Raw genomic sequence first — 26,811 nt, 5'->3', positions numbered from 1 at the left:
GACATAGGCAGGGCTCCAAACTTCCCTATCACTGAAAGCTTAGTAACGCCTGCTGTGTAGCTTACACAGCTAGAAGCCCCTAAATACAGAAGGGTCTTCGCCTTGGCTCGCTGCAGCACCCTCCCTTCAGCTATATTAGATGGAAGATATAGGAAGATCCCCTTCCCGGAACGTCTGTATTCCTGCAATGCCAGGCAAGCTGAAGCCACCCAGCCGGTCCTCCTTCACCGCTAATTCTACAGAGACATCCACACATTACCCTTATTCTCCCACTACTTACTAGGCTGCCAGCCTGTACAAGCCAGTTCTATGTCTCTCTACTACTCTCTGACTGCAACCCCTTCATAACACATAATGTTGCCAAGTTCTGCGTGGCAGTGTGCAAAAATCATTGGGAACTGACTGCCAGCAAGAGCTAATCAGGCCCAATACAGCTCATACCTGTATGGCTGTCTCTCCAGCTACTCGGTCCAGTTCTTACTGTCATCGCTTATCCCTCTAGCTTTAATTTTAACTTAACTTAATTGTAATTTTAATCTTAACTGTAGATCTCATAGATCTGAGATTGTAGTTAACTTTATAGTTTCTCCTACAGTAGATCTATAGCAAACTTATCTTAATATATGTTGGCATTCTTATTATAATATGCAGTCGCTGCTTTAATTTTAACTAAATTTTAATTTTAATTACATCTCCATCTTAGTTTTAGACATAAACTGCTTTTAATTCTAAAGTAAAGGTAAGGTGTGTCATTGAGTCGGTGTCGACTCCTGGCAACCACAGAACCCTGTGGTTGTCTTTGGTAGAGTACAGGAGGGGTTTACTGTTGCCTCCGCCCGCGCAGTATGAGATGATGAGCTGGGCCTCACAATCAGTGAGACCCAGTTTCTGCAGCAGAGCGGGGAAAGCAGGAGCCCTGGGCAGCTGGATAGGCTGCCCACACGGCTCCATGACGGAGCTGGCGGGGGCTAGGGAGCTCGGGGGCCACGTGGCCCCCGAAAGCTACAGTATGCCCTGCGCAAGCGTGCAGGGCATACTGGGAAGAGCCCTGGAGCTGGGAGACAGCTTTTCGCCTCCCCTCCGGGGGTCTACTCATGAGTAGCTGCACCGTGGAGCTACGCCACGGCTACTCATGATCGGGAAGCCCGGGTTTGCGGAGCGCTTGCTCTGCAAACCCGGGCTCGAGCCCGGTGGTTTACATAAGCAGCAAAAATTGGGCTAGGCTCTGCTAGCCCGATTTTTGCTGCTCGTGAGAATAGCCCCGATGTCTTTCAGCAGCTTCCTGTATCGCTGCTGCCCAATCTAGGTGTTTCCCATAGCCTGGGAAACATACCAGTGTGGATTCGAACTGGCAACCTCTGGCATGTTAGTCAAGTCATTTCCCCGCTGCACCATTAGGTGGCTTCTTCTTTTAATCCTACAGCTGTTAGTTTCACAGACTCTATGTTTTTACCTTATGTGGCCAAAGACCAAAATAAAGAGATTGATTGATTGTTGGAGAGCCCCATTCCAGCCTTCTGCTTGCCCCACGGCTGCACGCCCAGCAAGAAAAGAAGTGCTGCTGCTGATCCAACCTCCCAATTCTTCCAGCTAGGATAGGAGAAGGTAAGCTATGGCATTGGTGGTACCGGCGGCAGCAGCATCAATTTATGGAATCTGCTGCCGTAGGATGTGGTGCTGGCCTCTCGTTTAGATGGCTTTAAAAGGGGAGGTTCAAATTCATGCAGCATAGGTCTACCTATTAAAATATAGCTGAGTGTATGGATAGGCACAAAACCTCCACAAGCTCTCATTAAGGGGGTCATTTGGGGGTGTTTTGAGGGACCTCAAGGAATGACATCTTTTGAGGGCGCTGCCTGGACCTTCCCCCAGAACCAAAAACCACCTCCGAAGAAAGAGAGTACATAGATGTTGCATCCACAGAATGCTTGAAGAAAGGTTTCAAAAGGAAGTTGTTCTGCTCCTGTCCACCAGCAAGGCACAGCCAATAATAATAGAAGTTTGGGTGGGGGGAGGAGGAGGAGAGTAAGAGAAAGAACTCTGTTCCGACAAAACTCTCCCTGGCCATGAATGCCCTATTCCAGGGCAGCACAACCTTGGCCCCCCTGCAGATGTTGGACTACAACTCCCATCATCCCTGTCTATTGTCCATTGTGTCTGAAGATGATGGGAACTGTAGTTCAGCAACAGCTGGAAAACTGAAGTTGTGCAGCCTTGCCCTATTCTGTTCCTTCCTCATCAATATAACAAATGAGATTTCAGATCTGACACAACATTTCTGTTGTGGATTCCACTTATCCATCTGTATTAGTCACAACAGTTATGTGGAACCTCTAGGTTCAGAGCAGAGGCGGCTCTTTCATGAGGCAAGGTGAGGTGCTCGCCTCAGGCAGCAGATTATCGGGGCAGCAGTGAGGCAGGAAGATGCCCTCCTGTCCCCAGCTAAGAAAGAAAGAAAGAAAGAAAGAAAGAAAGAAAGAAAGAAAGAAAGAAAGAAAGAGGGGGAGGAGGGCACATGTGAGAAGGGTGGCCTGCAGGAGGCACCCTATGTCAGGTGCAGAGAGGTCCTCAGCCACTGTTGGTTCCGAGGCAGGATGCTTCTGAATACTAGTTGCTGGAGGGCAACAACAGGAGATGACTATTGCTTTCATGCCCTGCTTGTGAACTTCCCAGACATTCTACATGGTTAAGGCAGCTGCAAAATTCTATCGCCCATTTACAAGTATGGTGGGTTTTTGTTTTAAATTCCGAATGCCCCAAGGAAATGGGGGGGGGAGGAAAATACACAGGGGTGGGGAAGAAAGCAAAACACAAATGGCAAAAGATAGAAAAGAGTACTCACAATGCAAGAAGAAAAGGCAGAATAAAATAATTTAAGGAAAAGCGGAGGTGGTAGTTGTTGGGGTTTTTGTAGCTTAATGGATGGCACTTGAGGAGTTGTTTGTTTGGCGGAGGACAAAGGACTGAGGGGAAAGCGGAACAGCACTACTAAGGGGGAGCAGCTACCACCAAAAAGCAGCAGAGAGACAGCTTGGAAGGTTCCCAAATTCACCATTGCGCAGGTATGAAACCCATTGTGCGAACAAGAGAGACCATGCAGAAGAAGTATATTTCTCATGGATACTCTTTGGTTAGATCATAATTTAAAAGGTGCCATCTAGCAGGAAGGCTTGAGGATTATGGAGCACATCAGCTCACAAAATCCAAAGAACCCCTTCCAACTGAAAACATGTATCTGTTTTTCTTATGAGCAAAACTGTTCATAAAATATTAACCATAGCTTTATTAAAATTTGGTAATTCTGCTCCCTGCAGACATCTGGCCTGCATCCTGTGTTCATCTGGTGAGAGTCTTTTACATTTTCCACTAGCCACTGAGTTGAGTCAGCAACATGTGACATGGCCTTCTCTGTCATGGCACCCAGCAAGTGAAACTTCCTGCAAGGAGTGGGTTAGCTAGCTTGCTCATCTACAATGTCCCATTGCTAGCTGAAATTTTTTTTTATTTTGGCAGGCTTTTAAAGTCCTGTAATTTTAAAACTATGGTTGTCTCTGATTTGTTGCTTTTGTGCTGCTCTTTTACTACTACTACTTGCTGCTGCTGCTGCTACTACTACTACTGCTGCTGCTGCTACTATACAGCTTTCAACAAAAAAGTCATCAAAATGGTTTACCTAAAAAAAGAATCATAAGGAGAAAATGGTTCCCTGTTCCCAAAGTACTCATAGTCTGAAAAGAAGCATGAGGTAGACACCAGCAACAGCCACTGGAGGGATGCTGTGCTGGGGTTGGATAGGCCATTTGCTCTCCCACTGCTTAAAATAAAGAGAATCACCACTTTCCAAAGTATCTCTTTGCCCAGTTAGCAGGGGATAGTTCTTCTATTTTTATCTTTGTTTTTATGAACGCCTCCAGATTAGAGGAGGGAGGCAGGATATCACACACACACACACACACACACACACACACACATACACCACGGTTTAAGCTGTAGCTGAGCTGAACTAAAGCTGTAGGCTGAGAATTTGGTTCTCAGAATTCTTTCTCATGACTTTTATCTTAATAGCTCTCGGGGCTGAGAAAGAAGTTTTAGATGAAGAGGCATTTTCCAGCACAATGTACAAGATCCCTTTTCTCAACCAAACTTTGCCCCTCTGAGGTCACTCTTCCATCATGCTAAAAACTGATTCACCGAGATGCTAGAGAAGGAGGAGACCATGCATTTCCCATCTCCTGTTACTCGAACAGGTGTTGTGGTCAGCTCAGCAGCTACGTTAGCTGTGTGCCTTTAGAGATAAGCTGTGGGTACGCTACACTGCAGGCTGGATTCTAATCTCCTTTCTCTTTCCATTTCATTCTAAATTAAGATTATTGATTTGGACAGAGGTTACCAAGAGCCAAAATTGATGAAGTCTTGTCCTCCATGCAATGGGCATCTCTGACGATGTGGCCACAGCTCAGAGAAAGAGCACTAAATGGACCAATTTCCTTGAAATAACTGAAGACTTGAACCCCACTTCAAGCCAGATTCAGATTTCAGTTTATTTAAAGGAAGTCGGGGAAGGACCATAGCTCAGTGAAAGAGTGTTTGCTTTGCATGCCGAAAGGTCCAGGTTCAGCCTCTAGTATTTCCAGGTATGGCTGGGAAAGACTCCTGCCTGAAATCTTGGAGAGCCACAGCCAGTCACTGCAGACAATATGTGGCGAGTACTTCTACCTTCATTACTAAGTGACAGTAGCTCCACAGCGGAGTATTGTTACAGGGTGATGGCTCCTAACTTCTTAGTCAGGAGGCATGACTTCGAACAGGTTGAACCCTGACATCTCCCATTTCTCAGACTGAGCACATTTGCCATTTCCTAAACAGGCACTATAGATTTTGGGCCAATGGAGAGACAGAGATCTATTTTCCAAGGCCAGAAGGCGCTGATTAAATATTTCCTCTCCTACAGGGAGGACCTTTGCCAGGCCCAGGGTTGGGTTCAATAGGTTTACTTTTAAGTTAGTTGCTCAACAAATATGCCCTAGGGATACTGCACAGAGATTGTTTAGATGCCCCTTCTTGCTGTTTTTAAACAGCTGCTAAAAACTTTCTTTTTTTGGTCAGGGATTTGAAGTGTAATATTTATATAGTGGTTTTCAACAAAAAGTTCTCAAAGTGGTTTACATAGAGAGATAGGTAAGATGGCTTCCTGTCCCAAAAGGAGAGACAACCTTGAAAGAAACTAAATGGAGACACCAGCAACAACCACTGGAGGGATGCTGTGCTGGGGTTAGAAAGGGGCAATTGCTCTCCCTGGCTAAAGATAAGGAAGTCACTACTTTAAAAGTGCATCAGGGGATGATAAAAGTATACTTTTATTAGATCAGTGAAACTATCATTTGTTTTATATTACTTCTGCTTTTATCCTTGTTTTATTGTATTTTGCTGCTTTCATACTTACTGGTTTTATTATTTTTGCATTTTTGACATTGGGCTGGTTCAGATGTGGAACCATGGTTAAATCTTGGTTCCATATGATATCCCTGAATCTTAGGAGCACATGTCCCCACCCCACCCTGACTTCCCTGTCTGCACAAGTCTCAGTAGAATCCTACTTCCTCTGAAGTTAAAAACAAACCAAATTTGGTCATGAAATCCAAACTGACCAATCTTGGTTTATTCTAACCAATTTGCTCGGGGGGAAACCAAGCTTCGAAACTAGGTATGTGCAAATCCATTCAGGTACAACTTGATTTGTACCCAAATGTAGCTGATTCAGGTGATTTGGAGACAGAACAAATCGCCCCTGTGGTCCATTGGCTAGATTTGGGTCCAAATCGAATCGCACCATATTCTATCTGAATCGCTTCAAGATTCAGATTCCTCCTATCATTAACCCCAGATTTCCAGCTTTCATTGGGGGAAAAAAGATAAGTTCTAGCCCTTGGCAGTTGGCACTGTCCAATGACAGAAGAAATGAAGGTATGCATTGAATTATCATAGGGATTCATGATGATGAAAAGTTATTATTCACCAAAGAATCCATACACTTGAAAAATAGTGACAGCACATTTTGCTCCATAACTCCACTTCTACGATGGCTAGAGCTTTGCTTTTTTTAAAAAAATTAAAGCTGGGGATCCATGTTAGGGTTACAATAGGGCAACTTCAAATCACCATTATTTCCTATGGCAGAAATATAAAACACCAGTTAAAACTAAACATAAATCATTAAAAATCAAAGTGCCCCCACTGCCTTGAAATTTTGGTGGTAGGTGGCACCCATAGGGACCTACCCACCACCCAAACTTGGTGGCCCTAGCACCTTCATAAGTGAATAGAATCTGTTAAAAAAATTATTCACGCACATCCCTGTTCGAAACCCACTTCAAACCTTGGGTTCTGATCTCGGTTTACTTCAAAGAAGTTGGTTAGACTCTAATATGGTACTGATTTCCAAAAGAGCTGAAAATGTTATAATCCTTATGGATGCATAATCAAAGCACCTGCAGGTGTTAGAGACAGACTCAGGGTAACCTGAAGATACGTTGGTTTCACAAAAATATGAAGAAAAAAGCCCAAAGAGAGCAAAACAACAACAAACCCCAAACTCCACTCCAAACAGCCCCTGTGTAACTAAATGGAGTGGAATGTTCCTGGACTCAGAGGGTCCACAGACATTCCACTTAATACTTAACAAGGTGGGTGGACAACCAGGTGGGTGGAGCTAATGAAACAAAGTCACAGGTGGGGAGAAGGACAGTCACAACCCCTTCTTCTTCTTCTTCTTCTTCTGAGGAAAGATGCCTAAAACTTTCATCATGCTCAGGCAACAAATACACATGGAAATATACTGGAAACATACTGGAAATATAATGCAACATTTTGTTGTAGGTCCATACTTGTAAGCCAAAATTGGTCAATTTGGACATCACAGCCTATTTTCATTGGTTTTTTAACTTCAGTTAGAAATAGAATTCTGCTGAGGTTCACATGAGCAGGAAGCAGGGAGTGCATATTCCCATGGCTCAAGGACGTTGCATGGAACCAAAATTTAGCCGTGGTTCCACATGATGCCAGAACCAGGCTATTATGTCCTATTGTTTTCAGCCAGCTTTTGTTCATTGTCAACTTCCTGGTGCTTGTTATAACATAGAAAGGTGGGGCAGAAATGATCAGCCAAAATAAATAAATAAATTCCCCTCCACCCAATTCATTTTAGAAACACCCAGTTGTTGGATGTTCACTTTCTAAACATTAAAGAATGCATCTTCCACGTTTAGTTTTCGCTTACAGTAACTCTTTGGTGCAATTCCTCTTTTGTTTCATCATCCTCCCACAGGTCATCAGACACTGAGTTATAATCCGCTTGCCACTGAGTTACAAACTCCTGCTTGTGGTCTGGACGTTTCAAGTATTCCTTGAAATGATTTCTGTAAACAATGAAATCAAGAGAAGGGAGGAGTTTAATGAATGAAGACAGCAACAGGAAACATAGTTCTTGCGCTGTAGAATCCCATTAACTGACCTTATGTCTGACAAGTAGTGAATGATAACATGCTGTTCAGCTCTGAGACATCGAAGGGTAGCTTTGATGTTATTCACATATGTTTTCTCCACAGCTTCCCAATAAGGAACCAAGAATTCAGGAACTTCCTGTTAAGGTTTAAAAGATATGTATTTTATGCCCTACTAGTAAGTTGCCTAATTGTTGGAGAATTGTTGGATGAGTTGCCTAAAGTGTTGGAGAAAAGGGAAATCATCACACTATAGTCTACTGCCCTTTCATGAGGCAAGGTGAGTCAGTCGCCTCAGGCAGCAGATTGTTGGGGTGTTAGCAAGGCGCAGGATGCCCCAACATCGCCATCAGGGCAACTGTTCGGAACCAAGCCGACCCTTAAAAACTTGGTAAGGAGCATCTTTCCTTACACTCTTTGCAAAGCTTGCAAGAAGCACAAGGAGAGAAGAGGAGGCTGCCGGCCACTTTCCTTCTTTCATGACCCCAATGCACTTTCAAAGCTTGCAAGGGTTGGTTCTGAAAGGGGGCTGACCCCCGCTCCCCACCAGGAACATGGGGCAAGGCAGCATTTTGCATTTCACCTCAGGCACAATACCTTGGGTTGCCCCTGTCTACTGCTTTCTTTTATTCCCACCTCTGCGCCTTCCACCATGTTAACTCTAAGCTTGAAGCACCTTCCTTCTGGGCAAAAGCCAGAGTGATATAATGGACAGAATGTGAAACTCGAACTGGGAAGACTCACGTCCCCATCCTCACTCAGCCATAAAGCCCACTGAGTAACCTTGGGCTGGTTATTTTATTTCAGTCTGTTCTACCTCACAGAACAGCTCCATCACGACCTAATAACAAACCATGGTGATGGTTTCTGATGAGCACAAGCAGCTGTGAGCCTTGAGCCTCTGTGCTCTCTCTTCCTTTGTATGTGAAGGGAAGGAATTAGAAGCTTCCATTTGTGGTATGCAACAAACTACAGTTTCTAGTTTGTTGCATTCAGGAAACTATGGTTTGTACAAACTACAGCTTGTTCACAAACCAGGATATCAAATGGGATTTATTATTACATCTGAATACAGACAAAGACAGCACAGCCTGGGCTTTTCATTACAGTTACTTTACACCAAGGTGGGTCAGCAGACTAGCACGCTTATGTTCACACATAAGCCTTCAGATGGCTCTTGCTTTCAGATGCTTTGCAATGTGAATATGAAACCCCCATTGGTCACAATGTTCATCCACATTACCATTGACTCTCCTTTGCTCTCTCTCTTCAACACCAACACACAGTGGAGTGGCAGGGTTGTACCTGCACACCCTGTCTCTATGTGCACACACATTCTAGATCAAGACCTTTTTAGGTGCAGCATATAACAGATGTATGCATACACTGAGTGAAGTGAGCATAGGGTGGCCCAGTACAATGTGGTCCTTCATCCACTCCTATTTTGCCAAATATGGTTTATTGAGCCTATTACACATTGGCTCTAGTTGTGCATGCAACTGTTATACGTGACATCCAAGGCGTGCAGAAAAAAAAACAGAGGAGAGGAGTAGATGGAGACTGTCCCTCTTCCCTGCTGCACACTGATTATAGATAGTTTTGCCAGCATGTGAATAGGGCTAACGTTACTTAACAGGAGCATTACTAGTTTATTCACAGAGTATGCAAAAATAATCCTAGTAAAACAAAATTAAAACAAATTTTTAACATAACTCCCGAAGGTCATAGGAACACAGGAGTCAAGATGTCACAGGCTGGCATTGGCTTCTCCAAGGTTGCGGGCAGGAATCTCTCTCAGCCCTATCTTGGAGATGCCAGGCAGGGAACTTGGGAACTTCTGCTCTTCACAGAGTGGCTCCATCCCCTAAGGGGAATATCTTACAGTGCTCACACATCAAGTCTCCCATTCATATGCAACCAGGGTGGACTTTGCTTAGCTAAGGGGACAAGTCATGCTTGCTACCACAAGACCAGTTCTCCTCCCATTCAAACAATCAGAAACTGTGTCCTACCCAGGTTTGGAAGCTGTGCGCTCTCCCAATTTTCTGTTGTGTGGAAGCAATGCAGGACGAAAACCTGGGTAGTTCTTCCTCCTACCTTGCTCCCACACAATCACTTCTACCCAGGTTTTCCTCCTACCTTGCTTCCACATATCTGAAAATTGGAAGTATACGCAGCTCCCAAACCCCGGAAGAACAGTTTTTGATTGTGTGAATGACCTCCTGATCTTTTAAATTTAAATATAATTTGACTTTTGAGATATGTTGTAAACCGCCCAGAGACGTAAGTTGTGGGCAGTATAAAAATGTTTTAATAAATAAATAAATAAGTATGTATGTATGTATGTTAAAAACTCCTATTTTCTTCTTATATTATTCATCACCATCACTGCACTGTAGTAACTGGTTCGTAGTAATTGTTTCCAATGCAATGGCTACTCAGCGTTCTAGGTTGGCTAGAACTGGTCCCCATGCAGGGGAAACAAGGAAGGAGAGATTGTGTGGGATCATGCTTTTCCTACAAACACTGTGCTAGCAATTTGTTTCTCCCTTTCACCTTCATCTTGCAAAAAAGGCTACAGGATCCTACTTAAGGCTGGTACTACTTTACTTCCCTTCCCTGCCTGCCTGTCAGCTCAGTTGCCAGAATTAACATTCAGGATTTATCCTGGTAAAATAAAGGTAAAGTGTTCCGTCAAGTCAGAGCCCTGTGGTTGTTTTTGGTAGAATACAGGAGGGGTTTACCATTGCCTCCTCCTGCGCAGTATGAGATGATGCCTTTCAGCATCTTCCTATATCGCTGCTGCCTGGTATAGATGTTTCCCATAGTCTGGGAAACAAAGCAGCGGGGATTCGAACCAGCAACCTCTGGCTTGCTAATCAAGTCATTTCCCCGCTGAGCCATTAGAGGCATTGAAACCTTGGAACTGCAGGCCAATCATTGACAATTACTGTGCAGATCTGATGATTTCAGAAGTGCACTGACATGCAGTACACTCACAAGTGATTTGCCACCCACAAAATGCAACATGGCCTTGTCTCTAGAAGCATAGATTTGTAAAATTCTCCCCCATTTCACCTGATGTGTTCAGAATGGCATAGGAAGATGAACAAAACAAGGTTAAAAATGAGAAGGAAAAGCCACCATCACCAATCACCAAATGTTGATTTTGGACTTCCATACTTGGGGAAGTGGTTCATCGATGTAAACCCATTCATCTGATCCTGGTTTGATTCGAGGCAGTTCTATAACAGGAGGCAGGACGTCTTCAGGTGACGGTGGTGCAGATTTCCCTGGTGATTTTCCTCGTGGAGTGCCTTAAACATGAATGAACAATTAATATCTAGGAAAGCTTTTTTTAAAAGCTCTAAAACTTTCCTGCTTTTTTTAAAAAAAGTATTTTCTAATGTCTTTGTTAGGAGAATTTAAAAAAAAAAAAACACAGACTTTGCATGCCTAGCTGAAACCAATTGTGTGAACTATAGCATCCTTAAAATATAGTACTTGGGCAGAAGTACTCCAACAACATTATCTCCATTCATCTAAACTGACAACTTCAAGTACTCCAAAGAAAAGACTGTGGACTCGGTTGCAAGTGTTAGTTCACATCTTCAGTGTTGTGAGAACAAATTTTACATGCCCGAGGTCATGAGTTCAAGCCCCGGCATTTCCAGTTTAAAAGGATTTCAAATGCAAGGCTGAAAATATATCTGCTTGGGATCTTCGTAAGCCACTGCCTCCCAGGGCAGATGATATATTATTTTTTACTATATAAGTGTAATGAATGGTTATACCGCAATATTGTTAAGCTATGAATTGTTACAACATTGTTTTGGAATGATGTGAAGTTAATTGAGTTTTGAAATTTTGTTATGGTTTTGTAATTTTGAATCAAGTGATTATGATGCTCTTGAATAGCGAACTGTTAAGAGATGGCTTGCTTTTTTATTGTAATATGTCTTCAGGTTTATTATTATTTACCTATACTATTTATAAGCCACTTTTCCAAAGCAGGGGCTGAAAATGGCATATAAGTTTAAACAGTTTAATAAGTTTAAACACACAAGTACACAATATAAAAACAAAAAGACATAACAGCCAGCAGAAAACAACCCTAAGGGACACAAATTTTATCTAAAGTTGTTTTACCACTGTATTTGATTTAACTGCTTTGAGCGTATTTGTATACAGATTGAGCATATTTGTATGAAAAGGTAGATAAGTAGAAAAGACAGATCAAAGTTCTGGCTTAGTAAAGGTGGAACTAGATACGTTTGCTTTGCAAAACTAATTGTGGGTGGAGGTGAGGGGGGTATTTGCCAGGGAGGAATAGGTGAGCAGGAGCCTAATCCTTCCCTCACCCCCCAGGGGTGCAGATCATCCCCAAGCATTTGAGGAGCTCCCTGCTCGTTTAATGAACCCCACTCCCCGCCAGTCCTAATAACCATATCTTCAATCCCCAAAACATATTTCCCCCCAAAGTGTCTTTTCTCAAAGACACCGCAAACAATTCAAATGAGAAATTGCTCCTCAAGCTTTCCCTCTATTTGCCACTCACTCGTTCTTAGAATAGTCTCTACGAATACCTTGCATATCTGCCAGTAGCCTCATTCAGATGTTATCCAAAAGCCCCACTGCAGCCGTGAACCGTGGGGTGAAGGGGAATGAAGCCCTGCCACTGCCATCTGCATGCCCCACTGATCACAGTTACGATAGGGCTTTTCTGAAGAGGGAAGAGCCCTCCCTGTGGTGGCAATTGCAAAGGGTGATCCATACTCCAAAAAGTGGGGCTTTCCGATTATGTCTAAATCAAGCTAGTTCCTTACCAATTTCGCTAGACGTCTGGCCTTCTCCTCTACTTTTCTAATCCAATGAATGCCTTGCAGAAACTAGTCCTCAGCAAGAGGCCCTCCTATTGGTGCATAGAACTATGGCTGCCCCATAGGGATTGCCTGCAGTGAATCTTTTCCACAGCAAAGCCATTTCACCTTGCCCTTACCCATAGACCCGTCCCACTGCTAGTTCCTACTTCAGGCCTGCAAAACTTGTGAACCACTAAACCAAATACCACAACATGCCACACATCCTGGTTTGCCAGGTGCTCGACGCTAGCCCTATTTTTGTAGCTCCAAACAGACAATAAGGAGTTATTGAGACCCACAGTGGGCTGTCATACTTGGACAGTGTGATTCACAAGTTGTGCAGGCCTCCTCTATTCAGTGTGTAGGTTTTTCATTTGATTTATCACCATCAACTTTATTACAAAAGTTCCATAAAACAAGAAAGCAACAAGCTCATTGAGCCAAAAAAATCAACACAATATGCCAAACACGCAAAAGTGTGTGTGTGTGTGTGTGTGTGTGTGTGCGAAAATATTAAAAAGCAGCAAAATACCATCCTGTCAGAACCTCCTAGGCACAAAATCAATCACCTAACCCATCCTGTTACTACTAATTAGCCGATTCCTGATTTTGATGGGAAAAGACAGGAATTTAGCATCTGCTTGGGTAATTTTCAGTGGATTTATGGGCACTGGAAAAGTAAAAATATGTTTAAACATCCTTTGTAAAAATGCCTTTGCTTTCACTCGTCAACGAAAACAGCTTTCCTAATCAGAACTTGCCAATGTTGTTGTTAGAAGCAGGTGTGGAGTTGAAAGCGAAAGCTATCAACTTTTGTGGTTACCAACAAAACAGTTCTAAAAATAAAACTGTATTTTACCTGGTTTACCATCTTTTCCTTTTTCTTCTTTCTTTCCCTTTTTGCCTTTTTTGCCTCCAGCTGGCTCTGGAGAAGAGTCTGCAAGGAAATTCAGTAGACAGAAGTTAAACCTTTTGGGATATGTTAGCCAGGATATGTTAAGGTTTGAGACATACTTCTATCTAGGAATTGAAAGGGAATGCACAGATGAACTGGTCCTGGGGAGGAGAGCTGGTCTTATGGGAGCAAGCATGAATTGTCCCCATTGCTATGCAGGGTCTGCCTTGGTTTGCATTTGGATGGGAGAACACATGTGAGCACTGTAAGACGTTACATAAGAACAGCCCTGTTGGATCAGGCACAAGGCCCATCTATTCCAGCATCCTGTTTCACACAGTGGCCCACCAAGTATCTCTGGGGAGCCCACAGGCAAGAGGTATGTGCATGCCCTCCCTTCTGCTGTTGCTCCCCTGCAACTGGTATTGAGAGGCATCATATCTTGGGTCCCCAGGTAATGTTGGACTGCAACTTCCATCATCCACAGATCCAACAGCCTTTGGCCACTGTAGTTAGGGATGATGGAAGTTGTAGTCCAACAGCATTTGGGGATTCAAGGTTGGGAACCCATGATCTAAAAAGTAGAGGTGCCACTGAAATTTTGACTGCAACTTTCAAAGCTGATGTTGAGGGCTCTTCCCAAGGTAACACACTTGATAAATATTGAAGGGTGCCCCCCCAGCCGTGCCCCACCCAATTTTCAATATAGATGATTAAATTTCTTGGGGTAGTTTCACACAACTTTTGGGGGGGGGGGTCTGGCCTTCAATGGTTTTTTAAAAAGTGTTTAAATTGTGTAATGCTTTAAATTTGTTTTGTTACTTGATTGTTTAATCTTTGTTGTTCTTGTTTGTAAACTGCGTAGGACTACTGGACTGGGCGGTATAAAAACACAACAAACAAACAGACAAATTCCAGGGTTTCGCTGGATTTCACCCAGAGCGAAAGCTGAGCTCAATGGAGGTTCCTCTTCAAGTGAAAGAGCTGAAGAACGTTTAGGGAAAACCAAAAGCATATTGATGAGATTAGCAATACTTTCTCAGGGGAAGCCTCCTCTAGTAGTCACAGTCAAGAAAGCCATGATATGCCACATAAAAGGAACTGCACTCCAGTTAGTGTTCCTGAATACGGCCCATAACTGATTTACACTCACCAACCTTTAGAGATTTTAGCAGCTGCAGGCGATGGCTCCAACAGTTCTGGGGAGGGGGCAGTAATCGTTTCCTCCACCTTATCAGCTACAACTGGCTGCACCTCTTCTTGTGGCAAAGGGGAGGCAAGCTCTTGCTGTTTCTCAGCTTCTCTCTTTTCCTTTTCTTTTCCTTCAGCATAAAATCAGCAACAACACACACATAAATCAATAATGGGCCCAAACATCTATATGTGCCTACTGTCTTGCCAGCAGGCAATTTGAAAGTCATTCCCAGGTGTCATCTGTGGCGCACAAATGAGTAAAAAGCACCAAAACATGTCTCTGTGCAAGTATTGGTGCTCCTCCACCCTCCACATAATATATTAAATGTGACTAAAAAGAACAAATATCAGCAGCATTTATGTACTTCTGGATTAACACCTTCCCTTAAATGCTGAAAATACATCCAAAATACACTAAACCATTTTAAGAAAGAAATAATTTTGCAGTAACAAGACAAATGGCAGCATTATAAAGACGTAAATAAAAAATTATATCTTCCTCTCTTTGTCCCCACCGCCCCATATACTCTGTTATGACTATAAAGTACTATGAGTACAATCTATCCTCTTCCAAAAGACATCCAGAATAAGGAAATGACATTTGGACATAAAATACAAAGGGGCTATTCTTACGATCACAAAAATCGGGCTAGGAAAATCCTAGCCCGATTTTTGTGAGCGTAAGAACCACCAGGCTCGCAGCCAAGCCTGGTGGTTCAGGAGCGGCTAACCCGCTCCTGTAGCCCGCCTCTTAGCCCGGGTTTGCGGAGCGAGCACTCCGCAAACCCGGGCTATTTGCTCGTGAGTAGCCGCGGCACCATGGCTACTTGCGAGTAGACCCCCAGCCAGGAGGCGAAAAGCCGCCTCCTGGCTCGGGGGTCTCTCCAGTATGCCCTGCGCACTTGCGCAGGACATACTGGGGCTTCCGGGGGCCATGCGCCCCCCGAGCTCCCCAGCCCCCGCCAGCTCCGGCTTGGAGCCGGCCATCGTGTGGGCGGCCGATCCGGCCACACAGGGCTCCCTTCCCGCTCACAGCTTAAAACCGGGTCTCACTGATCGTGAGACCCGGTCCAAAGAGGAGTACATCCACCATGTATGTCATGGTTAATGAAAGCTGTATGGAAGAATGTGCATAAACACTGGTCAATGGCTGACATACTGCACAGCGTGCTGCCCATCAAAAAGGGATGCACACATACTGCTTTCAAGCCAGGAGATGTGTCTGGGAGAGCAGAAAAGCGGGGATGGAGTGGGGGCAGCAATATCACGGGTAGCGGGCAGAAGGAGTTATGGTGGTGGGAGTTGGGCAGGCCATTACAGGGGGAAACGGTCCAGGCAATTGAGGCCTGTTCCTTTTTCCAGCTCTTCTCCCAACCCTCTGACCCCAGGGAGCTCTGAGAACACTCCCTCGAGCATTAGGGTGCTGCTGCTGAATGCCTGGTCAGTTAATGCTAAAACATCTCTCATCCACAATTTGATTGTGGATGAGCATGCTGAGTTGGTATGTGTAACGGAGACCTGGTTGGATGAGCTGGGTGGGGTTGGTCTCTCTCAGCTCTGTTCTCCAGGTTTCCAGATCGTGCAACAGCCCTGCCTCGAGGGTCGGGGAGGGGGCGTTGCAATCATCTATCGAGAGATCCTCCCCGTTTCCAGGTGCCCGGTCAGGCAATCTCAGAATTTCGAGTGTTTGTCCTTGAGGGTGGGCCTCCGAGATAGGCTGGGAATTCTGCTGGTGTACCGACCACCCCGCTGCACTTCAGTCTCCCTACCTGAGCTGGTGGGGGTGGTCTTGGAGGTGGCTTTGGGTTCCCCCAGGCTTATTGTTTTGGGGGATTTCAATGTCCATACTGAGGCCCCCCTAGTGCGTGCGGCTCAGGATTTCATGGCCTCCGTGGCAACCATGGGCCTGTCTCAGTTGGTATCGGGCCCTACCCACATGGCGGGACACACTCTGGATCTGGTTTTTGCCGACTGGGAAATGAATGATCTGGAGGTGGGGGGATTTGAGACCACTCCCTTTTCATGGACAGATCATCATCTGGTGGGGTTTAGTTTGACTGCTCCGTCTGCCCTCTGCAGGGGTGGTGGGCTGATTAGGATGGTCCGCCCCCGGAGGCTTATGGATCCGCTTGGATTCCAGACGGCCCTCAGGGAGTTTCAAGTGTTCAGAGCTGGTGACCCTGTTGAGGCCCTGGTCGATCTCTGGAATGGAGAGATAGCCCAGGCTGTTGACAGGGTTGCTCCTAAACGCCCTCTCCGGCTTGGTGGAGCCCAATCTGTTCTTTGGTTTTCCTCTGAGCTTAGGGTGATGAAACAACTCAGACGACGGCTGGAACAACGCCGGAGGAAGAGTCATGACTAATCCGATCGAACACAGACTAGAGCCCATTTTAGGGACTACGCCGTGGCAGTGGGGGCAGTGAAGAAATGTTTTTTCTCCGCCTCCATTGCATCTGCTCCTCCATTGCATCTGCTCAGTGCAGACAAACAGAGCTGTTTCGTGTGGTAAAAACATTGCTCAGGTAATGGGGGAGGAATCATCCACAGCCCACTGCGATCAGTTTGCTTGCCATTTTGTGGATAAAGTTGCTCGCATCCATGCTGATTTGGACTCCAGAGTTTTGGCAGTTCTGGCAGACGTGCCTCTGGTACCATCTGGTCCCATTGTGTTGGATTCTTTTCAGTCGGTGCGGCCTGAGGATGTGGACAAGATCCTGGGCAGTGTGCGGGAGACATCGTGTGCTCTCGACCCTTGCCCTTCATGGCTAATAAAAGCTGCCAGGGAGGGTACAGGTAGATGGTTGGAGGTGACTAGTAATGCCTCATTAAGGGAGGACAGGATGCCACCGTGCCTCAAGGAGGCGGTAGTAAGACCACTACTAAAAAAGCCCTCCCTTGATCCCTCCAACCTGGACAACTATAGACCAGTCTCTAACCTACCCTTTTTGTGCAAGGTGATAGAGCGTGTGGTGGCATCCCAGCTGCAGAGGGTCTTGGATGATATGGATTATCTGTACCCTTTTCAATCTGGCTTCCGCCCCGGGTATGGGACTGAGACTGCCTTGGTCGCTCTAGTGGATTACCTACACTGGGAACTAGACAGGGAGATTGTGTCCCTGTTGGTTCTGCTTGACCTTTCGGCGGCGTTCGATACCATCAACCATGGTATCCTTCTGGGCCGCCTCTCGAGTATGAAAATCAGAGGTACTACGTTGCAGTGGTTCTGGTCCTTTCTTGGGGGGAGGGTCCTACTGCTGGGCTCCATGGCCACTGGCCTGTGGGGTCCCGCAGGGTTCGGTCTTGTCCCCAATGCTGTTTAACATCTACATGAAACCGCTGGGAGAGGTCATCCAGGGACTTGGACTGAGTTGTCAGCAATATGAGGATGACACTCAGCTCTATCTCTCCTTGTCATCTGATCCTAGGGAGGTGGTGGATGTCCTGAATCGGAGGCTGTAGGCCATGATGGGTTGGATGTGGGCTAATAAACTGAAAATGAATCTGGACAAGATGGAGGTACTGTTGGTCAGTAGGAGAGCCAATCAGGATGAGGAGATTTTACCAATTCTGGATGGGGTTGCACTCCCCTTGAAGGAGCAATTACGCAGCTTGGGGGTACTACTGGACCCGGCTCTGCTTTTGGAAGCTCAGGTGGAGGCGGTGGCCAGGGGTGCCTTTGCACGGCTTCGGCTAGTGCGCCAGCTGTGGCCCTTTCTCGAGAAGGCAGATCTGGCCACAGTTACCCATGCCTTAGTCACGTCACAGCTGGATTACTGTAACGTGCTCTATGTGGGGCTGCCCTTGAAGAATATCCGGAAACTGCAGCTAGTGCAAAACACGGCGGCTAGGGTTTTATCCAGAGCTGCCCGGTGGGAGCACATCACACCCATCCTGAAAGAGCTGCACTGGCTGCCAGTTCATTTCCGGGTCCAATTCAAGGTGCTGGTTTTGACTTTTAAAACCCTTAACGGTTTGGGCCCGGGGTATCTGAGGGACCGCCTGCTCCCAAGGGTTGCTGCCCGCCTGACAAGGTTATCTGAGGAGGCTCTGCTCCGGGTGCCTACAATGAAGCAGGCTCGGCTGCTGTGCACTTGGGACAGGGCCTTCTCTGTTGCTGCCCCCAGACTTTGGAATGCTCTCCCAGTGGCCATTTGCTCCTCGGACTCCATCACAGTTTTTAGAAAGCTTCTTAAATCTTGGCATTTTACCCAGGCTTTTACATGACTGTTTCTACTGCTGCTTCTATGTGTTTTTACTTATTTATAGTTTTATGCTTGCATTTTATAGTTTTTAAATTAGATTTGTTTTATATTTTTAGCTTAATTTTTTAATTGTCATTTTTATTGAATTTTTTTTAAAACTTTTGTAAACCTCCTTGGGGTTGATTTTAAATGAAAGGCGGTATATAAATTCAACAATAAATAAAATAAATAAATAAAAAGCCCATCTTTACTGCTTGCGGAAGTCAGGGCTGCTCTATGCCTCCAAAGTTGTGTGCAACTGCTGCTGCAATTATGCACAGCTTAGGAGGTACAAAGCAGTCCTTGCTTTCTCAAGCAGTGAGGATTAGGGATGTGTATGGAACCAGGTGGAACCCCCCGCTGATCGAACAGGTTCCGTGCACATCCCTAGTGAGGATGGGCTTTTGGCTGGCTCAGAAGCAGCACACACACGCCCCTCTTCAATGGGCAGTGAGCTGAGCAGTATGTCAGCCACTGTGCATATTTACTAGACATCATGGGAAATGTGTGCATAGTAGCACTATGAAGAGGAAATTGTCCCTGTTTGCTACTCAATACACGCCACCTCCAAAAGACAATTGGAGAATGTGCATATGTCAGCAGCATAAGCAAAGAATATATTGCTTGCACTGGGAACGGATGTATGAATTCAGATTCCAAGGCTTGAAAGCAGTGTTTGAAATAGATACAGTGGTCCAATACTGGCAGGCTGCCCTTTCAAATTAAACAACAAAGCTGATCCTTCCGTCATCTGACTGCAAGAATGAACTGGTCATGAGAACAATTCTAGGTGAGGTGTAATGGTTTGTTCCCTGGAAAAGGGAGAGAAAGGAGATTATTCGCTTTCTTCTATACAACATGGATAAAATGGGAGGAGAGCTAGTCTTGTGACAGCAAGCATGAATTGTCCCCTTTGCTAAGCAGGATCCACCCTGGTTGCATTTGAATGAAAGAACATATGTGAGCACTATAAGAAATTCCCCTTAGGAAAAGGGGCCACTCTGGGAAGAGCATCTAGGTTCCAAGTTCCCTCCCTGGCATTTCCAAGATAGGGCTGAGCAAGACTCCTGCCTGTAACCTTGGAAAAGCCGCTGCCAGTCTGGGCAGACAATACTGAGCTAGATGGACCAAGGGTCTGACTCGGTAGAAGGCAGGTTCCTATGTTCCTAACAACCCTTAGGTTTGGGAAGGACTGGAGATTTGAACACCTGTCTAAATCAAAGTTTAGCACTTGCCTAATCCTATATCCCAGGAGCAGAAAGTTATGTCTTGATTATAAAAAGATAAAGTGTTCCATCAAATCAATTTTGACTTCTGGCGCCCACAGAGCCCTGTGGTTTTCTTTTGGTAGAATACAGGAGGGGTTTACCACTGCCTCCTCCTGCGCAGTGTGAGATGATGCCTTTCAGCATCTTCCTATATAGCTGCTGCCCAATATAGTACCAGCGGGGAAAGAAAATCTGGGAAGGTGAAATAAAGGTATAAGGAGAAAAAAATGTCCCATGCTGGCACTGAGCAATACTTCTATGAGAAATTGCAACCAATAACCTGGAAATATTTTTGATGTGTCTATATATGAAACAGTGGAACAGTCTTACTTACTTTTATTTTGGAGTTTAACCGTTTCTTCCACAAAAATTTCCTTTACCCTTTGACACAGAAGATGCTCCTCTGGCTCTGCATTGACCTTTATTAGAATATTTTGCTGCTCTGAAAACCAGGTTTCCAGTTGAGGCCAAGTTTCCAAGAAGCCTACAATTCTGAGAAATCAGAACAGTGCACAACTTTGAAGCGGATATTTTGCTTTGAAGCAAAAGAGCATTCGTCAATCCGAATGAATAGGACTGATTAAAAATGATGAACAGCTAAAGATGTTAATTTATGGTGCTGGCATGACATCCCTGATATAATGTCATATCGGGGCCAGTCACACGCATAGGCAAAACCAGGCCAAGGAAGCCCAGCCCGTTTTTGCCAACATGTGTGAACTGCCAGGAGCTGCATGGCTCCCAGCGGTGGTGCAGTGGAAAACCCGCTTAGGGAGCCTCTGCTTAGCCTGGGTTAGGGGTGCAAGGGAGCCCTTAAACCAGCTTAGTGCTTGTGTGTTGGTGCTGCGCGGCTCCACACAGTACCGACACGTGAGTAGCCTCCCGGCTGGTGCTGGGAGGATCCCTATAATAGAAGTTCCGGGAGCTGGGAAGATGCATCCCAGTCCCCGACCCTCCACGATGCCAGCAGTAGTTGGCAATCATCTGGGTGGGTGATCCACCTGCCCAGGAAGTAGCTCTCAATCATCTGCTGGGAAGGTAAGCACTTTTAAGGCTTCCTCCCCTGCAGATCGTAGCCCTTTCTCACTGATCGTGAGAAAGGGCTCATATTGTAGCATTTCCTGTCTGACATTTATCTGTCAATTCAGAAGATTTTAATATTAAGCCCTACCCATTAATTTGCTTTCAGCTGTCGTGCTGGAACCAGCAGCAAATGGAGTGAAAACATCCGAGTTAGGGTCAAAACCCGACATTTCCACATCCAGGAAGACTTAAAAATCTATTTGATGTTTATCCTGTTCTTCTGAAGATGTCAGGACAGTGTGCATGATTTCCCTCCTCTCTGCTTTAACTACACAACAATCCTAGGAGGTAGCTTAGGCTGAGAGATGATGACCAGCCCAAGTCCATTCAGTAAACTTTGTGGTTCAGTGGAATTTGAACCCAGATCTCCCCAGTCCAAGTCTAAAGCTCTCAAAATGTATGCTCATCCTTTTAATTTTGAGCAAAAACTACACAGTTCTACAGCACTGCATTCTGGGGGTCCTCAGTCCCTGCAGGCTTCCCCTCCACCCATGCAGGTGAGTGTGACCTGACGGTGTGACCTGACAGGAAACCCCAGTTGTTTCCCCTGATATCAGTCACCTTTCTATACAAACACTAGGCACAAAGTAATTTACAAAAACACCAAACAAAGATGTGCAAACATAAGGTGGTTCTTTTAAAAACATTAACTTCTTTTGCAATTTCTCAATGCAATTTCAGCAACTGATGTCAGCAATCATCTTTTTATTGTTATTCTTTGCCCATGTAAACTGCTTTGAGAATTTTAAAAAGTGATATGTAAATAACTTGTATGTGGGGCCCATTGTTGATCAAGCAAGTCAGTTTGCATAGATTACACTGACAGGGAAGTTCAAGAAATTAAATATATGCAATAAAATGTTTTATTAACATACTGGCAAAAGGGATGTAAAAGAACAGTTTGACATTTGTTGAGTTTCAGCTTCAAACATTATCCATGTTATTAACAAATTACTATATACAGTAAATTTGAATCATACTAAATTTGAATCTGAGAAAAGATTCTTCTGCTTCTCTGGGGCATGATGTTTGTGAAGTATTGAGCCAGCGTGGTGTAGTTGTTAGAGTGCTGGACTAGGACCGGGGAGACCCGAGTTCAAATCCCCATTCAGCCATGATACTAGCTGGGCCAGTCATATCTCTCTCAGCCTAACCTACTTCACAGGGTTGTTGTGAAGAGAAAATGCAAGTATGTAGTACACCGCTCTGGTCTCCTTGGAGGAAAAGCGGGATATAAATGTAACAACAACAACAATGATAATGATAATAATAATAATAATAATAATCTGTTGAGAACAATAACAGTTAAAATATGGCATTATGTTCAGCATTTCTGCTATTAAACAAGAATGTTCCAGCATAAAAAGTGATGCATTCACCTATTCTCAGTGGCAGGAGCGTGTATGCAAAATTTGGTGTCTGTAGGTCATTGGGAAGTAGGACTTAATTTCATACAAACATTCAAACACACAAATTTTTCAAAATAGATAACAACAACAGAAATTGCCTCAGCATAGTGATATTGCCTTCAATTGAATTAAATCAAACCTGTAATGATTTAAGATTTTACTTAAAGCTGTATTAAGTGTTTTGAGGGTCAAACTATTTACAAATGACTTAGGCCAGTGCGTTTGGCCTCAAATCAGTTGAGGGTGACTGAACTTTAAAAAAATACGTTTTTATATCCTGCTCTTCCTCCAAAGAGCCCCGAGCAGTGTACTACATAACTTAAGTTTCTCCTCACAACAACCCTGTGAAGTAGGTTAGGCTGAGAGAGAAGTGTCTGGCTCAGAGTCACCCAGCAAGCATCATGGCTGGATGGGGATTTCAATGAGGGGGGAAATATTTTGCAAGTATGTTGGTTTAAGCAGTCTGACGACATCACTTGCAATCCTAACGTAATTGTTATAAGCAAAATATCTGAGGGGTAACCTGATCCTGTGCTCTAGTTCTCTGCTGCTGGGATGGCTTGGATTAGATTTTGTGGTTCTGATACTGGTACAGGGGTATAACTGGTGCACAAGCACAACAACATGAGCCAAGAACAGAGCTGATGAAGGAGGCAACTTTACTAATATTGCACCAACCCTTATCCCAGTTCCTACAGCATAATAGTGGTACAGAGGAAGGGGGATTGTGCTACCAAGGATGAGGAGGTGGCTAGCTTCTTGAGCTGTGCTAGTGCAAGAAGATCTCATAGCGGCGCTAAAAAACCCCCAAGGATTTCTGCAACTGCACAAGAGTTTGATTTAAATAAACCAAGACGTGCCACAGTTGCACAAGCAGGCTTGCGATAGCACGGAACACAAGCTCCAAACCTAGCTCAACAGCTTGGCGCTAGTGCAACATCCTTCCACCAGTAAGTGGAAGTAAGTGGAAGTAAGTGTTCCACAAGTGTTCCTACGGCCCCCTGCTTAAGCATCCTGGCAGCCATCCATTATTAGAAAAGCCACCCAACAGTTTCCCCCCAAATATGTGTTTGATAGCAACGGTTCTCCAGGTAAGGTGATTAGTCACCTGGCTCTGCTCTGCCTTATCAGGAACAGGAGGTTGTTTTAGCTTCAGGGGCACAAGCCATTCCTTACACCACTGTAGCTAAAGTGGATCCATATGAGGGGTTCACACCCACTCACACTTTGCTGGTTACACACCTGTGCTGCATCTGGCCCCTCACCAATTCCGCTTCTCCGCGTTGCTCATGTTTGGCATCCAAATGTTGATCGCCACTTCCTTGCATGCTTTGATAGGAGTCAACTGTTAAGTAAAAAAATATCAGAAGGATTTCTTGAAGCAAGATACCAGGCAGAATATCAAGCTTAACCAAGATAACCAAGTTTCCTGAAACATTAAAATATCGAATTGAGACATCTGGGAAGAGAGTGTGTGTGTGTGTGTGTGTGTGTGTGTGTGTGTGTGTGTGTGTGTGTGGTGGGGTACTCCTTCAATTTGGCCCTCCATCCAGCAATATTCCAACTCAAAGGAGACATAGAATCAATTGTCCTTATTGCTGAAAGGTACTGGAGAGTGAATTCCATTCTGAGTAGAGATGTGTAAATTGATTGATTTATTATTATTATTTATTACATTTATAAACCACCCCATCCGGAAGTTCTGGGCAGTGTACAACTTTTAAAAAGACATAAAAACACACGGTGCTAAAAACAATATACAAACAATTCAAAAACAATTAAAACCATTTAAAACCAATTAAAATACTTTTAAAAAACAACACTTTACTAGCTTTGGAAGGCCAGGCCAAACAAATAAGTTTTTAGGGCTCTCTTAAAGGCCGACAGTGAGCCTAAACTGCGGATATCTTCCGGGAGTGCATTCCATATACCTGGAGCAGCTACAGAAAAGGCCCGGTTCCGAGTCACCAACAGACGTATCGGTGGTAACTGGAGACGGACCTCTCCAGATGACCTCAATGAGTGATGGGGATCATACCAAAGAAGGCGCTCTCTAAGGTAGCCCTTAGAGAGATCCCAAGCCATTCAGAGCTTTAAAGATAATAACCAGCACTTTGTATTTTGCCTGGAAACATATTGGCAGCCAGTGCAGTTGTTTTAAGATATGCATAATATGGTCTCTCCGGGTTACCCCAGAGACCAATCTGGCTGCCGCATTTTGAACTAACTGAAGTTTCCAAACTACGTACAAAAGCAGCCCCACATAGAGCGCACTGCAGTAATCGAGCCTGGAGAATACCAGCGGATACACCACTGTTTTAAGATCATTTTCTTTAAGGAATGGATGCAGCTGTCGAATCAGCCGAAGTTGATAGGAAGCGCTCCTGGCCATAGCCTCTACCTGAGATACCATGGTGAGGCCTGGATCCAAGAGCACTCCAAGCTGTGTACCTTTTCCTTCTGGGGGAGTGTAACCCCATCCAGCACAGGAAGATCTAATTCATCCCTTAAATTCCAATCCCCCACAATGAACACCTCCGTCTTGCTTGGATTCAGCTTCAATTTGTTATCCCTCATCCAGCCCATTACTGCCTGTAGGCAGGCATTAGGGAGTGAATGCCATTTCCTGATGATGATGATGAGGAGGAGGAGGCGGAGGAGGAGGAGGAGGAGAAATAGATTTTGGTGTCATCTGCATACTGATAACACCCTGTACCAAATCTCCTGATGACCTCACCCAGCAGTTTCATGTAAATATTAAGAAGCATTGGTGACTGAATGGAGCCCTGAGGGACTCCATATAATAGCTCCCATTTTAAAGAGGAACTGTCACCAAGCTCCACCATCTGGAATCTGCCTGAGCGACAGGAGCGGAACCACTGCAAAGCAGTGCCTCCTATCCCCATTTCCCTCAGGCGATCCAGAAGGATACCATGGTTGATGGTATCAAACGGTGCCGAGAGATCCAAAAGAACCAACAGAGTCACACTCCCTCTGTTGATTCCCCGGTAAAGGTCATCCATCAGGCTGACCAAGGCAGACTCAACCCCATAGCCCACTCTAAAGCCAGTTTGAAATGGGTCTAGATAATCAGTTTCCTCCAAAACCACCTGGAGCTGGCTAGCCACCACTCTCTCAATCACCTTGCCCAACCATGGGAGATTGGAGCCCAGCCTATAACTATCCATCACTGAGGGATCTAGGGAAGGCTTCTTAAGAAGTGGTCTAATCATTGCCTCCTTCAAACAAGGAGGCATCCTACCCTCCCTCAGCGATGAGTTAATGATATTAATCACGGCATCCCCAACAATCTCCCTGCTAAACAGAAGCAGCCAAGTCGGGCAAGGATCCAGAGAACAAGTGGTAGGCTGCACCACCCCCAAGCAGCTTGTCCATGTCATCAGGCACCACAGATTGAAACCAATCCAATCTAATACCACAAGAGGGATTGCTGGACACCACCTTAATAGATTCTGCAGAAACAGTGGAGTCCAAGTCGGCCTGAATGCAGGAGATTTTGTCCACAAAGAACCCATTAAAAGCATCGCAGCAGAACAAAGTCCCCAGGGATTGGTTTGACTTGGAAGGAGCCTGAATCAAACTTTGGCGGCTGGCTTCAGCGGCAGCCTACAGGCGGTCCGCCGGCTATGCCTTCGGCGTGCCTCCCTCTAATATATGCTGCCAAGGACTCCAGAAATCTCTCCTCTCACAAGAGATCTCTGGTCCTTGAGGACAGGTGGAACAAGTCAAGCACTCAGATAGAAGGCACAGGTAGAATAGGGCAGCAATCAGGCTGCCGCCCGACGGTCCTTCAGAAGGTCTGGTGCTGCAAAATCAAACCTCCTCGGCTGAGACAGGAATGCACAGGCAGGGTTAAAAAAAAAGAAAAAGTAAAGTAGGTGTCAAAGTGGCACTCAAAAAAACCCCATTTGAAATGTTTTGAGTGTTTTGAGGTTGATTCGTCAAAACAGCCAGCATTGAGAACTAATGGTTTGGCTCCAAAGTTTGACTAGAAATAAAATGCATAATCTTCAGAAAATTAATCAGCCATGTGAAGGGGAAAGTCTGTTTATATCAGAGAGTACTGGTCCACCACACGCAGAGGGGTGGGGCCTGGCATCCACGTAGCCTGGGCGAACTCTCCGGAACTCATTTCTAGGCAGGCAGCCCTCGCTGCTGGATAACATTCATTTAGCTTCCTCGAATGAACATTATCCAGCAATGAGGGTTGCCTAGAAATGAGCTCTGGAGAGCTCCCGGTGGTGACCCCTAGCGGCCCAAAATTGTTTTGAGGGGCCTGGGGTTGGGGTGGAGAGCGACCCTTTTTCTAACTGCTGGTCCGGGAAATTGTGCACAAAGA

The 26,811-nt window shown here is 45.1% G+C and overlaps 1 protein-coding gene across 8 annotated transcripts in view; it reads right to left on the bottom strand.

Annotated features, from left to right (window-relative positions):
• SPEF2 (sperm flagellar 2) overlaps positions 1-26,811 on the bottom strand; it is a 228,601-nt gene that overhangs the window by 76,775 nt on the left and 125,015 nt on the right. For all 8 annotated transcript variants that reach the window (XM_053292083.1, XM_053292085.1, XM_053292087.1 and 5 more), the window contains 7 exons: positions 23,694-23,796; positions 20,294-20,451; positions 14,414-14,578; positions 13,221-13,298; positions 10,683-10,816; positions 7,511-7,638; positions 7,277-7,415 (listed from right to left, as the gene is read on the bottom strand). In XM_053292083.1, the coding sequence (XP_053148058.1) occupies positions 7,277-7,415; positions 7,511-7,638; positions 10,683-10,816; positions 13,221-13,298; positions 14,414-14,578; positions 20,294-20,451; positions 23,694-23,796 (905 nt within the window). The remainder of the gene's footprint in view (positions 1-7,276; positions 7,416-7,510; positions 7,639-10,682; positions 10,817-13,220; positions 13,299-14,413; positions 14,579-20,293; positions 20,452-23,693; positions 23,797-26,811) is intronic.

This window comes from Hemicordylus capensis, chromosome 2 (genome assembly GCF_027244095.1).
Source record: "Hemicordylus capensis ecotype Gifberg chromosome 2, rHemCap1.1.pri, whole genome shotgun sequence".
NCBI lineage: Eukaryota > Metazoa > Chordata > Lepidosauria > Squamata > Cordylidae > Hemicordylus > Hemicordylus capensis.
Note: the sequence above shows the minus strand (reverse complement) of the source record. Positions and strands in the feature narration are given on the sequence as shown.